The 15,943-nt window shown below is 38.9% G+C and overlaps 1 protein-coding gene across 1 annotated transcript; it reads right to left on the reverse strand.

Moving 5' to 3' along the window:
• Nucleotides 1-529: 529 nt before the first annotated feature.
• On the reverse strand, nucleotides 530-14,021 carry prkaa1 (protein kinase, AMP-activated, alpha 1 catalytic subunit). Its single transcript, XM_087792218.1, has 9 exons — nucleotides 13,844-14,021; nucleotides 9,174-9,315; nucleotides 7,149-7,242; nucleotides 6,883-7,027; nucleotides 6,004-6,091; nucleotides 5,656-5,880; nucleotides 4,471-4,978; nucleotides 4,276-4,402; nucleotides 530-2,610 (listed from the first exon to the last, which is right to left on the reverse strand). The coding sequence occupies exons 1-9, from the start codon at nucleotides 13,938-13,940 to the stop codon at nucleotides 2,330-2,332; spliced, it is 1,707 nt and encodes a 568-aa protein (XP_087648344.1). The 5' UTR covers nucleotides 13,941-14,021; the 3' UTR covers nucleotides 530-2,329.
• Nucleotides 14,022-15,943: the final 1,922 nt, after the last annotated feature.

The following is a 15,943-nucleotide window of genomic DNA, read 5'->3' on the forward strand; positions in this document are numbered from 1 at the left end:
TAAAAGTACATTAAAAAAATGTTTTAAAAGAAAGAAAACTTTTAAGAAGAGGTCAGGTTTGAGCCTGTATGTCATTTGCCATGTGTCTGGACACAAGGTCGCTTTAAATCAGACCACTAAAATAAATGGCTCTTGATACAGTTGCTTGACTTATTAATGAGAATATCTAATCTGGAGTTTAACATTTGTATTCATAGTATATTTAGTTTTGGTTATCAATAGAAAATAATATGACTGACTGACATAAAATCTTAAATTGAATTATTTAAAGAATTGGCTAAAATCACACCATCAGATGGCACTCCGTTTAAAAACGTTTACAATTGTATCATTGTGAAATAAACTTCTGCAAGGTTCCAAGTATGATACCAGTTTTAGGGTAATTTTTAATTTATTCCACAGTGAATTTTTCCTCTAATACAAACGGTTCTGACCACATTTTCCATCTTAACCCTTAAAATTGCCACTGCTGATATTGAGCGCAGACAACAATAATTGAAAAGGTTTGATGTAAAAACTGCAGAAAAATAGTGCAATTCAGCAGTTTATTAGTCAGTTGTGTATACAAATGATTTGAACACCGTCTATTCAGATTTACAATGGTCAATTTAGGGTCCCTTTACACATAGAAAAAAACAAAACATTTGGAGTTTTCCACAAAAAAAAAGTTTTGCAGTTAAAAAACTTGCAATTGCCCAAAACAAATATGTATTAAGTGTACGACTTGTTCTGTGTAGCCCATAAACTACATTTGGAGACGAAAAACCTGTATTCAGTCCAAACATGCCACAGCACAGGTGACAACAAAATATCGTCATGTCTTATATAATTTTGTACAACCAAGTAATATTTTTTAAAGCTGTGTGATTTGAAAAAATGATTGTTTTTTTTAAACGTTGGAAATGGTTAGCTGTCTGCAGATAAAATTAAAAATGGGCGGAGATTACCAATTATGTTATTGTAAAGCCAAAAGAAAAAAAAAAAAAGAAGAACATTAACCCTGTAAAGGAAGATAGAAATGAGACTGACACGACATTAACAGTACTGATATTTGTGATAAGGCAGCCAACAAGACACCATGTAAGACTTTGGACACAAAATCAAGAATTAATAATACATATTGTGATTGATTACATGAAACAATATGTGAACTTGCAAAAAGAAAAAAGAAAAACTCTGAAAAAACGATTACATTCATTAGCTTAATCAGCAGAATTATAATCCATTAAGATGGTGATTTCAAGACCAGATCTATTCCGTTTCATGACCAAACATATGCAAGGTTTCTCCTAAAGTAGAATGCAATGCAAATTTGGGCCAATGGGGTTGAAAATATGTCAGAATCGTCTGTTGATGGATCAAACACAGGCAAGAGGTGCATCACTAAGCAATTATATCCAAATTATTGATCTAACCCTAAAAAAAAAAAAGTTCAGGATGATACACCAAAATGAGTGTCGTTTTTATATGAGACACTAAACATGACATTTTAAAATAGTTTTTTTTTTTGTTGTTGTTGAAATGAAATCAAGTATCAGAAATCCGACTGACAAAAAACAATAATGTAGCTTCTCAAAAATAGACAGAAACAATCAACCTTTCAGCAATATATCCATAGAACCTGTATCCAAGTAATGCACTGATAAATATATATGTCTTCATACAAAATTGTTGGGGACAGACAGTTTCCAAAAAAGATTATATCAATTTGCTTCAAACAATCAGAATGGAAAAACTGATTACTTATCCGTTTGTCTGGAAAATACAGAAACACGAGGGGATCATTGCACTTCTTTACAGCCAAATAAGCACGTGGCAAACCTCATTGTAGTCTATGCAGCAACCTCACATCTGATCCTCAGTGACACAAAAGAGCAGCAGGACATGAGAGAAACTTGTGCAAAACTGCCTTCCGCTTCCTACAAGACTGTTACCTAAAATGCCTTCCCCTTAACCTGCGCCTGTCTGAAGGGAATGAAACTTGATCTTGTTGCCTGGGCTGGAAACTAGTGTTGACCAGCCACAGCAATGAGATTCTGTAGTGACTCGAGCGTTGTATAGAGACGGGACGTTTTGGTGTTAAATTGATCAGGAAAAAGTAAAGACCTCTCCAGATCTCTTCTCACTATGATGCGTCTTTATCTCTCGAATCTCCTTCCTACATTCCCTGAAAGCTCAGTAATTCCCTTTCGGCTTCGGGAACCTGCATCAGTGCCATGGAACCATCATTTCACCCTCATCTGGGATGAATTGAGCCATGAGTGGATTGCATGCTTATTGCTATAAAGACACTCGGAGAGGAAACAAGGCTAGCGATTGTTTTTGCGAGCTATCGTGCAAGTAGTTTAATAAGATTGGCGCACATCTCGAAGAACTCAATGGTGTGGCTTCCCGGTCGAGGTACTAGCGAGATTTCCCCGCCTGTTGAGTCGATGGATGAGGTCAAAGATGAAGCCAATGAGCCATCTGCTGCCTTTGGGGGATGTACGGTGCCCGAGGTTGATGGAGCATCTGCGCCATCACTGTCACTCTTAATTGTGGTGCGGTAGTTTCCCACAGAGCCAGAGCGCAAGGGTGTAGCAGTCCCTGATTTGGTTTCCATCATGTCATCTGACAAAAAAAAAGATGAGCAAGTTACAGAACACAGTGTAGGTCCCCTCTGTACATAGAAATAACTTCACGCCTAAGTCCAAAACATGTTTGTATACCCACTGTAGAGTAGAAATGTTTCTGTTTATAACCAGAGACAAACAACATGCTGAGACACCTCTCATGCATCATTCAATGATTGACATGTCAAATTTTTTATTTTGTATGTGTGTACTTAAACGTTTATTACTTTGTACAATCACACAATTCAAACTGTATAAATTACACCATTATTTTGTATGACATCATCACTATATATATATATATATATATATATATATATATAAACTCCACTAAAATAGCCGCTAAATCAATTTTCTTTATCATCGCCCTGAAGTTCATTAAATCTAGACATCTAGGTATGTTTGGTTATTGAAGTATTAAAATAGGGAGACGGAGCAAATAAAAATATGCTGCAATACTAAAAATAACACTAAATGTCACTCTTTTGTATTAAAACTCTGAAACTGAAAATCTGTCATCACCCGAGTCTGTGTCAAGTATTTCATAATAAAAATGTATGATTATGGTTAAAAGTAAACCAAGAGCATCTTTCCTAGTCTTACCTGCACTTTCACAATTTATGTACGTTACTCAAGTAGACTAGTAAAACATACATGGACAGTCTTTGCATCGAGGGAGAATGCTTAACAGACTCCCTTATTAAGACAGCATTCATTTAATTTCAAATACCCATATCAAGCAAATGTTAAGGCTCTCTTTTAAAGCAAACAATACACATGTATGTACATTCATAAGTCTCAGTCTGCTAGTCTGCTAGTTTAACAAGACTGATTGGTTCATCAACAGTTCAATGCGTTATCCTTTAATGTTTGTGCATCACAGACATGCTGCCATTATATGTAGTTAAGCTTAATCCGTTGCATGTCCAAGTAAAAATGCTCCTTAACATTTAACATTTTTGAGAGCGAAGTTGCTATAAAGGGTGCCGCCATATATGTATGCACTACTGCTTGACAAACGGTATTGTGCGACTCTAGGCATAGATGTAATCTAGTAATGATACGAGATGACTCTCTCCACTGAAAAAATATACTTGCGACAATATTTGTTAATATAATAAATATATTTTCACGATATTTGACGACAACGTCAACTAATCATTGCAGCCCCATGGGGATTCACAAATTTCAGCACAATTTCCTAAGTTTCTGAGAGAGTGCGGCAGCATGAGACCAGTTTACCTTTCATGCCAGATAGCTCAATCAAACTGTGATCAGCGAGAACTGTAAAATATCATGCTGACACAATCTGTTGCCTTTAGCTACTCATCAACTTTGGGATGGAATTTGACACAGGAAGTGTGCACAAATGTGTCTTCTGACCTACAACTTTCTTGTCTTATACTTTCCATTAAAGTCACCGCTGAGCACAAACTAAGACTGAACAACAACCAAACTGCTGAAACTCGGTTAATAATTGATCTTGTACTGACTAAGGCTGCACCCATAATTCAAACAACTCAGTGTCACACTATTTTTCTCAAGTGGCACTTAGATTTAATAGCTAAACATTTAAAGGAAAAAAGAGACTGCCGTCAAAACAAGGCACCAATGTTGATAAACAGCACAATATTTACCAACTCGCAGATGAAGGTTCACTCACCATCTATGCTTCTGAAGTCAAGGAGGTAGGTTCTACTGTCCACCTGGTACAGTTGAAGGCTCATCTTGGTTTGCATGCCAGTGACTGGGTTCTTCCTTCTTACACGTAAATAGTAGGGATTTACAACCTGGAAAAGGGAAAACTTTAAAGAGGGGTTTCATCTCATTTTACATTTTCCCATTTAACTTTGCTTACCTTCCACTCATAATCCAGCTGCTTCATGGCGCGACAGACCTCAGACATTATATCGTTCGGTCTGCTTTGGCTACGGATACCCAAATGCCACTTTGCCCTTCTGACTCCTTGGTGCTTAGATTTTTGGGGATTTAACTCATCCAGGGTGTGGCGAGGCCTTGGAGGAGTCTCCGCCACTAGAAAGGGAACACGCTCTGGATGAGGCTTGACAACAGATGCTCCTGAGGTCAAGTGCTGGTCGTCCAGAAAAGAGTCAGGGGGGCTGGAAGCCAAGTAAAAATCCTTAGCCTCGCTCATGATGCGCCGATTGTCGATGATCAGGTGGTAGGCAACCGCTAGCGGATCCTGGAGGTTGCGACTGTATATGCAGGAGAGAACCTCTTCCTCTGTGCACTCAAATTTCTCACACACCTCTTTCAAGGCCTCATCATCGATCATGTTGTTGCTGTAAGACGGGTCCTCTGGGAACAAGTACTTAGGTAAGTCCAGCTTGAACCAGTCATCCTCTCTGAGAAGGAGGAAATAAAAAAAACAAACATAAAAAGATGAAACTACATGACGCTCCTCCTGTGCACAAAACATTATCAAATGAAAATAAAGCCTATTATCGGTTTTCTCAAAATTGACTAGATGTATGGCATCAAACCAATGAAGTAAAAACTAAATACCGAAGCAAATAAGGTTACCACCTTTACCACCAAGGCCACTTGTAGAATGGGCTCATATAACTTGAGAAGGACCTATGCCAGCACAATCCTCATATAAAGCAAGTATAATAAGTTCTTAATTAATAGCAGTAACTGATAACAGTAACTGTGGTAGAAAAATATATGAAAAACCTAACAAGTCACTACTAAACTGCCTTGTAATGGTCCTTGAAAAACTTGTTACTATATAACACAGATATAATTAATTTATATTGTTTATTTTGTATTTGTATCTTAATTTCAAAATACAAGCCCAGAGCTCCCAGTGAATTGGCACTACGCTACTGATTTTTCATGAACTTAACATTAATTTTATGTGGTTTGTAATATTTTTTCTCTAGTTATCCATACTTTAAAGGCCAAACCATGAAAATAATGTTTAGATTTACCTGGCAAATGGTACAAATAAGTTTGGTGACTCATGCATTACAGGGTCAAAAGGAGGTTTCATAAGACGATAATACAGGACACTGCTCACCTGATCTCTTTGATGGTTGCTCTCTTCATGGGGTCCACCTGCAGCATGTGCTTGAGGAGGCTGATAACTGAGGGGTTGAGATACTGTGGTGTGAAAAAGATTCCATCACAGATCTTCTTAAAGAGCGTTGGCACATGGTCGTCATCAAATGGAAGGGTTCCGCATAACAAGGCGTACAGAATGACACCGCTGCTCCAGATGTCCACCTCTGGACCGGCATACAACCTGAAAAGGAGGTGTAGGAATTAATAAATAAGTAAGAAGTGAAATAACTTGCTGCTCACTGCAAAAAAATCCATTAAATAAATTGAGTGATGGTAACAATTAATAGTCAAACAGTGATGCTACCTTCCAGAGATGACCTCAGGAGCAGCATAGTTTGGAGAACCACAACTTGTTCGAAGGAACTCTCCGTCTGACATCATGTTCGACAAACCTACATATCAAACAAAATTAGCCAACAGTTACAGTTTGCTGTGGCCATGTTTTTGTTTTGAGGAGCTAGAAAGCAGGAAAATAGTCTGTTAGTAGTTCTGACCTCAAACAAACAAACAAACCAATAGGTCCAGTCCAGAAGGACATTGATCTAAGTCAGTAGCTTAATTATGTAGTAAATTGCTTTTGAAGATCTATTGAAATGACCCTTAACTTAATGATCAATTTTATATTAAATATAAACTTGCACATTTTAATGTTATTTAACATTACTATTGCACATTTATTTGCTTGGAGCCATCGGTCCGGTAAAAATGCTGTCAAACTAATACAAACTGCTTGCTTGTTACACAAAGCTGTGTTCTTCATGGTTCTTTTTGTGATGATATTTAAGTACTTTTAGGCTTCCATGAATTATTTTCCGTTTGTTTTTAATATGACACTCATAATTGTTGAAGAAAACAAGTCCGCTGTTAATCATCATTTCAATGACTGTATATCCCTCTCCTAAACCCGTCTCATGATCAGAGTCATTCGACTCTTTATTCAAAATATAAATTGTCACTATATTTCCTCCTAATATCACTTGAAAATATAACCAATTTAAATAATTAAAAAATAACTTGTTTGTGCATTTGTGTACTGGGAAGGTCATAATTAGAATTCCAAGGTTTTTTGGCATGAAATACATAAAAGACTGATGATTGATGAATGATTTTGTGACATCATTATTATCATGCGACCATTTGGTCTTGTATCGTTTCTTCAACCATTTGCTTAAAATACTCTTACCAAAGTCTGCGATCTTGGCATTCATGTGTGCATCAAGCAGGACGTTCTCTGGTTTGAGGTCTCGGTGCACCACCATGTGCCGGTGGCAATAATCAACTGCTGAGATGATCTGCTGGAACAGCCGGCGACTCTCTTTCTCTTCCAGCTGTCAGAACAGATTAGAGCCATTGGGTGTGATCTTCACTGTGACTTAACACTGCTGACTCGGAAATGCTTTGAGTCATCTTTTACAGTCTGTGGTTAAAAGAAATTTCCCGCTCCTGTACCTTCCCATTTTTGCAGATGTAGTCGAACAGCTCCCCGCCAGAGACATACTCCATCACCATGAAGATGTCCGTCGGCGTGCTGATGACTTGATAACTGCGGTCAAAGGCACAAGTGTAAGACAATTCATATAGAGTATAAAGATCAAATAGCTCCTGCTTGCAAAGCCTCATAACAAACAATTTATCAATACGAATTAAAATCTAATAACATTTGTATAGATTGTACATCGTGATTGACCAAAGACCGCAAAGTACTGAAAAAACCTTAGCCTTGAAGTGAAGGATGAGATCTTGGCTGAATCAAGGCCAAAACACAGGTGGAAAGACAATAAACTTTTTTTTTTTATTATTCTCTAGTGCCCTTGCTTTAACTTAGTTAAACTTTGCATCATTACATTGATCTATATATGACCAAATGAATAAATTGATATCTGCTTGTTACCGAAAATTGCTTTGATTTTGGCCAGATTGTCTTACATCATATTAAAACAGAGGCCCTTAAATCACATCAGAAATTGGGAAAAACAAACAAATCATAATAATAAACAACTGACACAAAATCACAGAAAGTAAAATCATAATCTCATGGCACTCAAAACTAACTTCACTTTGCATCACTCGGTTTGATTAGAAGATGTTGAGAGAAAATGAATGCCAATGTTGCAGTAAATATTGTACTCAAAGGCACCACTGTAAGCAATGTTCGCATCAAGTCATCTTACTTTTTGGTTTCCAACATACTAACGACTAGAAAAAAAAAAAATTAAAAATGTCTTAAGCAAATAGGCAAGTAACATTTGAGATTTAGTCGTGGCTCATTATAACTGAAGTATATTGGATACTAGTAGTTATTATATTGTATGATTGGCAGCATTCAAAACTATGGATGAGAGAAAAGATCGATACACTTAAATATTGCAGTATTTTTTGACACCATAGACGAATAATATTCAACAGCACCATAAGGCATCATTGATCCTGTATCGTGATGCATTGTATCGCCAGATTCTTGCCAATACACATCTATTCAAAACATTTTTAATAACGCTGAAACTGCTCGCATTATAACACGACACTAGGGCTGAATGATTACGGTACTATAAATAATATAAATGGGATTATTCTATTCAATATTGATATTTAATATGAGTTTCTTCTCCAATACAGAAAATAATTTAGATAATTTAAAACTGCAAAAACATCAGTAATAAATCACCCAAAGTCAAGTGTGTGTTATTTTTGACAGCTTGTATTCCATGAGGTTGAGGCACAGGTATTATATTAGTCATACAGTTGTCACATCTGCACCTCTTTGACAGCTTGTTGAGCATGCCACCATTGAAAAACAGGTTAAAGCAGAGTGTTTATGTCTCTCTCTGCTTGTTCTGATCGGCGCTGCTTCTAAGTCATGTGACTACCTGGCGGGCCGAAAGGGAAACGGACTTAATCGCAACCTTTGTGAAAATCTATTTTTCAATTAAACATTCAGCCATACACGAAACAAAGTTAATCATTGGTAAACATTACCTTTAAAAGGACTTCTGTTTATCAATAATCTACATATTTACAGAACTGTCTAGTGCGGAAACAGGAAAAAAAAAGTTAATACCTGAATAAAAACAGTTCCATACACTCATTTAAACAGCATAAAGATGCTGTTCCCAAAAGAGCGAGACACACCCCCACCTCCACACACACTGCCACAGTGCAGTAACTTTTACTAACAATGTTAACTTAAAATCATTGTTAAGATTTAAAGTTTTTATTCGTTAGCAATAGCAAAGAAACAGGTGGCAACTCATAATGATTCAGCACATTTATCCACAAAAGGAGGGAAGACAAAAACAGCTGCAGATCAAACAAACCACTTAAGATGAATATGACTGGGTCAGGTGGATGACATCCTGGAAAGATGTAGTCTAAAATGCACCAGTAATGGACAGAAATAGCACAGTCCGTAGCAATGCTATGGCGACAGTGGGATGATGAGACGGTGTGTACTGTACAGTGTAATCCAAGACTTACAGTTTAATTATGTGAGGGTGTCGAAAGAGCTTGAGGTTCTGGATCTCTCTGCGTATCTTTCCAACCACATCCAAACTGCGGATCTTCTGTCGATTCAGGATCTTCACTGCGACTTGATGCTTGGTCAACTCGTGCTGGCCCACTGTTCAAGAGTTATAGAACAATAAATAAACTTTAGAAAATAGATCAACTAAAATAAATAATCATTGTAATAACAAATAATGTACAACTACATTTGCATGGCTGACATGCGCCTAGATAGTGGCTGCAGAACGAAGGCGTAAGCTGAAAATAAACAAGCCCAATGTACAACTCGCTGACTGAGGCGCGAGAATCTAGTCCCTGCCCCCTCCTGTGCGCCTGAGGAAGAAGCGCCCCTCTGATTTGATATGTAATAATTTCATTTTGAATGTCATATTATTTAGTTTTCTGCATTGTTGAAATTATAATAATAATAATGGTGATGCAAAACAAACAAAAACGTCTGCTTCCGGTGGTGCCTGTGACCAGCAGCACCTGAAGTTGGCTACTGCTATTGAGTGGTAAAAAAGTTGTTTTCACTACAATTTATGCTAATATTATGCTCATCTCTCAAAGGATATTTCTCAAGCCTTTACGGATTTATGATCATGACTCTCTGTCTGGCATCAGATAGGAGGACGTTTACACACAGGACAGTTATGATCGAGGGTTTCCCTCCCTGTTTGTCATCGACACAGACTCTCCGGAATATCTGCTGCTCTGTCAGATATGGGGCGAGTTCCGCAAGAAATCAAGGAGAGGTTCCCATTCGCAGCTCGCCTGGAATCCGACAAGCTCGATGTCTGAGCTACATTCCTCCTGGTGACATGTGTGACAGCGCTGCCGTTTGCCTGGACCTCAACGGATATCCTGGAGCCTAGACAGCGCAGGAGTAGTGGTCCTTTCCTCTTTTTACTTCGGTGTTTACTCCGGAGCTGCCATCAAGTTCCAGCTGTAAACCATGTGACCGCTGGGGAAACCTTCCAACAGGCCGATATGCAGTGCTGACATCATCAGCATATCGGCCTGTTGAATGCTCTCTCCATTACAAATAAATTATTTTCTCTGATTGATCTCTTCCAAAGAGAAAATTTGGAAAAATTGGATTTATTGCGTCTTTCTTAGACATGGCAGAGAGAGGAAGAGTTTATTCATCTAAATGAACTCTGTCCTGCTGGCTGCGCTGTTGAGGGGGAGCCCTGCCCCTGTCGTTGTGGGGGTGGTTTGGCTGCAGTTTATAGATAGTTCATGCAAAGTGAATTTAATCTAATTTTGAGCAACATGTTTCTGAACCCACTCACCAAAAAGGCCACATTTTAGACTTGTTTTAAAATGACTTTGACTTGACTTACATTTTAGTTTTTACTCTTGGCCTGGACATTTCTAAAGTGTCTGTACATGATGTCCATCCGAGTGACCATTCTCTTGTTTTGTTTAACCTGGACTTTGTCCTTTGTCCCTTGTCCCTTTCTCATACAATGAGATGATAGAAACTGCCAGATGTCTTTACATTCGGAAACTGTTACCAGTAAATAAGAAAAAACCCAAGTGTTGTTTGACACGATCAATTATCTCGTGTGTCCTGCTGCTCTGATCACCCCTGTCTTCTGTGACGCTGACAGCAATGCATTGTTGAGATTTTTCACTGACAAAATTAAACTGATCAAAGAGAAAATCCCTCCCCTTTTGTGTGGAACCCCTGTGGTCACTAAGCCCGTCACCTTGTGAGCCTTCTTTGAGACTGTAAATGAAACCCTCCTCCTGCTCGTCCGACGTCCTTCCGTGTAGTCTCTTTATCAAAGTGTTTGATGTAATTGGCCCCTGGGTTACCAAAATGGTAAACCTCTCCCTTTCCATGGGGTTTTTTCCCAATGCATGTAAACATGCCATTGTGAAGCCTTTACTCAAAAAGCTAGGCTAAGACCCGACTAACATGACTCTACAGAGACAGCCTTACTGAAAGTGTCCAGTGACATCATGATGTCGGCGGATTCGGGTAAATAAACTGTTCTGGTTCTCTTGGATCTGTAGTCAGCCTTCAACACAGTTGATCACCAGATCCTGTCGAGAAGACTGAGGGATGAAGTGTCACTGTTAGGGTCTGTGCTACAGTGGTTCTCGTCATACCTTTCTGGGCGCAGTTTCAGTGTATCTGCCAATCAAATAAGATCTGAATCAGCGGATCGATCGATCTATCCACTTGTTGTGTGGAGTCCCTCCTTTATTAATTTTGCTGTACTTGTTTCCTCTGGGTAAAATCATTCAGAGATTTCCTGATGTTTCTTACCACATTTTTGCTGATGACATCCAGCTCTACTGCATTTGATCCAACTGACCTCCAGAGGCTGAACAGCTTAGTCAATTGTTTGCTAGAAATCAAACAATGGCTGAGTGAAAACACTTTGCCGCTAAATGTGGACAAAACTGAAACTCTGGTTATTGCTCCTGATGTTTAGGTCAGCGCTTTGTAACCCTGGTCTAGAAAGGAGCTTTACAAATAACCTTTACTTCTTTACTATTATGATGTATACAGTATTAATGAATATAACCTTTGAGAGTCACATAGTGATTTACATTTAAAAAAAAAAGAAGTTAAAAACAAACCAGAGATCAGTTCATCAGGACAAACTGCAGTCAATATACAAAACATTGTTAAGATAATTATCAATGCTTAAAGTTACATTTCACTTAAAATTCAAACTTCACTCATTTTCTACTCACTCTTATATCGACTAATGGTTACAATTATTTTCAGAGTAATCCGTTATGGAGACAACAATATACGACTGGAGCTCAGTTGTCTTCGTCTTAGTCCAAAAAGGCACTTTAAAGAATCCAAATACCTCCATACTGCTCATCTGTAACATCCATCTTGTATTAAAGCCTCAACATGAGAACTTTAGGCTCCAGGCTTGGTATCATCCGCCTAAAATATAGGCTTGTTTAATCTTCTTGGTAACAATTCCTCATATTTGGATGCTTTTAAGTGTCTTTTTGGAGGAAAATTAAGACAAAGACAACTGAGCTCCAGTCGCTACATTAAAATGAAATAAATGTTTTGTCTACAGTACAACTCTAAAAAGAACGGCTTACTCTGAAAATAATCCAACATGAGTCGACATGAGGGTGAGTAGAAAGTTTTTAGGGTGAACTATCACTAGCTAACATTTTATTTACAATTAGTTTATATGAAGCATAAAAGAAAACAAAGGAAGTGAACATTATATGGAATTATATTTACCATAAAAATCAAAAAGGGTTTTGCAGCTCCCATTGGTTTTTTCTCTTGTAGGAAACGGCTCTTTGAGTTGTAAAGGTTGCCGACCCCTGTGCTAAACGATCAATACTGTTTTTGTTTCATGAATCTTTCATCTGTGTTGCTGTGTGCTGGAAAAACAATTTCCAGAAGGAGACTGAGGGATCAATAAAGTTTATCTATCCATCCGTCCATCTATTATATACCACAGATTGCCAATTGTGTTGCACCCATTAATGAATGCCTTTTCTCTTATAATCTATTCAAATACTTTATTCCAGGTTGTTAACATTGATTGATAGGAGTATTACATGTTATGGCCAAGATGTTTGTTTTTTGCTTCCAACTTATTAAAGTGATGCAGCTAGATTTTTGCTGGTGCTCCTAACATTTTGGGTTAGAAGCACTGTGCCCCTAGGTCAAAAAGTTAGTCTGGAGCACTGTAGTGACGATGGTTTTATAAAAAAAATTAAAAAATCTAACTCAACCACCAAAGTCACCGATGTCTAGAGGGATCCACTTTAAAAGTACTACCATTCTAAATACACACATTTACCATTCAGCCCCCTTTTGGCCCCTTCATCAAACTTTGAGGTCATAACTGGTCATCAACGACGGCCACCCTGGCGACAAAACAGTAAGCCTAGTCATCCGAACAAATGTACATGTATAAGGTAAATAATGCCAATATCTGAGAGCTGAAGAGAAAGCCCACTTGAAAGAGAATGGACAGGAACACAGCTGCTATTCACTCCTATAGCAAATTGAAAATATTTAACCCGTTTTTGTAATCAAGGTTGTAAAAAATGAACATTTTCCTGTGTTTCCTTTCTACAATAACATGAATTTGACTATTAACCATAAGCTGAGGTGCAGAGTTTGCTTGTGAATTAAAACGACATCATGTTAGGTATACAGTGGACAGTATTCGTAAAAAATGTCTTTAGGGTCAATAGTTGTTGATGTACGCTTGCTAGCAAGTTGGCGAGAAAGCATGCTAACGAGGACCTACATACCAGAAGTGTTACGGAACCAACCACAGATCGATTATAGAGCCGGTAAATAAGACAGAACGAGTTAAATGAAATATAACAGACGCTTCAACTGTCATTTCACTTCACTTCCCGGTGTGTTTCCTGGCTGACTTGGCTCTTGACACACGCAACTGACATTAGGTGTTTCAGGCGTTTGATTGTTAAAACTGCATTTAAACATGTCTCACTGTCTTCTAGCTTCAGGTACAATATTCTAGATGCGAGCAGCAAACCACCAGCCCAGGATAAACGAGACAACAAGTGTGATAGCTTCCAGTTTAGCCTCCGGAGCTAAACTACCAGCGCAGCCAGCCGTCTCTCGTCGTTCTTTCAGGCGCCAGTTCCGTGAAAACACGTACCTTTCACTTTGCCAAACGTGCCCACTCCGAGTGTGTCTCCGAGGATGTAGTGTCCGATTTTAACTCTTCCTTCATGCTTGTTTTTTTCAGTCGCCATCTTCCCGCAGTGGCCTGCTGCGGCGTGAGGAAGCTGCTGCCTGGCAGAGGTGGACTGAGCTCCTCTGCTAGCAGGCTGGGAGGCGCCCCGGCTGGACGCTGATTGGTTTAGACCTACGTGACGTAGAAAGAGGCATTCAGGTTCCTCCCGAAAAGTTATAGATCCCAACAGATAGTTCTTTTATTTCTATTTTAATGAAAGAATTGTGTGTGAGTGGTAGTGCTGTAATAAAACATATACCCGCCTAATATTCTTCTGATTGGTTAGTAATGCCTGGTGCCTTCCGTGAAAAAGGTATATATTTTTATTATTATCTAAGTAGCCTGTATAAAAGCTACACGTATGACGATTTGAACTAACCAAACCGTTCGAAAATCGACCCAGAATTCAGCGAATAATTGTGTTTTAAGATTGAGAAGTACCTCCTTCCCTGCTGTTGTTAATGCACCGCTGCCTCTGATGACACTGTACCAAGATGGCGGCGCTTCATACACATCCGTCTGCAGTCGATGGGGTGTCTATGTATATTCGTGTTCGTACTTTTGATGCTGATGCGTAATATTCTGATTCGTACTCGTAATTTGAAAGGTTTGTAAAAAAAATTGTAGATGATTTAAGGATAAATCTGAAAAACACATAGAAAGAGCGATCACTGCTGTTAGCGAATTCAACAAAGGTAACACAATTAGCCACCTATTAGCTAAACAAAACTTATAAAACAACACACATAGATGTCACAATCCACAGCACAATCCCTTTCTCTATGTTAAATAACTACAGACTTAACAGTGTTTTTATCAAATAATATATAAAACACCACAGAGCAACAATGAATAGTGGCATACCTGCGAAAAGACAGCAAACACGGAACCAGCGTCATAAGTCAATGCCGTCGCTCCGACAGCCACACAGGACATAAAGCAAGTATACAGTATACAAAACATTCTGGTTGCACAGCTGCAATCTGAGCCCCCTCCAGCTGCTATCTCAAGCCCCTACTTTGCAGATAGTTACATGCTCTCTCATGCTCCTACACCTGCTGTCTCAGGTCCCTACACCTGCTGTCTCATGCCCCTACACCTGCTGTCCCAGGTCCCTACACCTGCTGTCTCAGGTCCCTACACCTGCTGTCTCATGCCCCTACACCTGCTGTCCCAGGTCCCTACACCTGCTGTCTCAGGCCCCTACACCTGCTGTCTCAGGTCCCTACACCTGCTGTCTCAGGCCCCTACACCTGCTGTCTCAGGTCCCTACACCTGCTGTCTCAAGTCCATACTTTGCAGACAGCTACCTACTCTCTCAGGTCCCTCAACCTGCTCTCTCAAGTCCATACTTTGCAGACAGCTACTAACTCTCTCGGGCCCCTGTGCCTGAATGGTTGAAACAAAATCCTCTTCCAATACAGGACAGGTAATACAAGCCGCACTTCCTACTATTGAAACTCAGCTAAAAATGAGCAGGCAGCTGGGCAACATGGTTAGAGGGCTTCACACCATTCGTGTGATTAGTTAATGTAACGTCTTCGTCCAAGAGCGTTATACAATAAGAACCACACTGTGTTTCTTCATGCTCTTTGTTCGTTTTTATTCCGTGTCCGAACCATGCAGCCTTCACACTCCACTCGTCTTCATGTGACCTCATCACAACTCTATCCTCCCTTTTAGCAAAATCCATCACATAATATTTGGCATCTTTTCTTTCTTTTTTAAACTTGACTGTAAATGTGCAAAATTTCACAAATATATGAATTTCATATGATCATTTCACAAGTATTCCTCAAATGTGAACAAATACACTTAAAACAAAAACACTTTTCAAAACGATCGGTCACCACAAATAACTGGAACCCTAAAAAAAAAAAAGCCCTCTGATTTCTGTATTTTAACACAGTCTGAATATTTCTGGTTGTCTGATTGTATGACCAAACCTAGTCTGATGTGGTCTTGCTTCAGGTTGTGAAAGTTCACTACTGTCCTTCGATGTAATCACAGCCTCCGTGCTTG

This window comes from Callionymus lyra, chromosome 5 (genome assembly GCF_982586985.1).
Source record: "Callionymus lyra chromosome 5, fCalLyr1.hap1.1, whole genome shotgun sequence".
NCBI lineage: Eukaryota > Metazoa > Chordata > Actinopteri > Syngnathiformes > Callionymidae > Callionymus > Callionymus lyra.

Bases quoted from the DNA above. Each gene is read 5' to 3' on its own strand.
- prkaa1 (XM_087792218.1), bottom strand. From the start codon at position 13,940: ATGGCGACTGAAAAAAACAAGCATGAAGGAAGAGTTAAAATCGGACAC. The intron at 7,028-7,148 runs GTACAGGAGCGG...CTGTTCTGACAG, and splicing joins ACATCTGCAAAAATGGGAAG to CTGGAAGAGAAAGAGAGTCG. The intron at 2,611-4,275 runs GTGAGTGAACCT...TTTTTTTGTCAG, and splicing joins TGACTTCAGAAGCATAGATG to ATGACATGATGGAAACCAAA.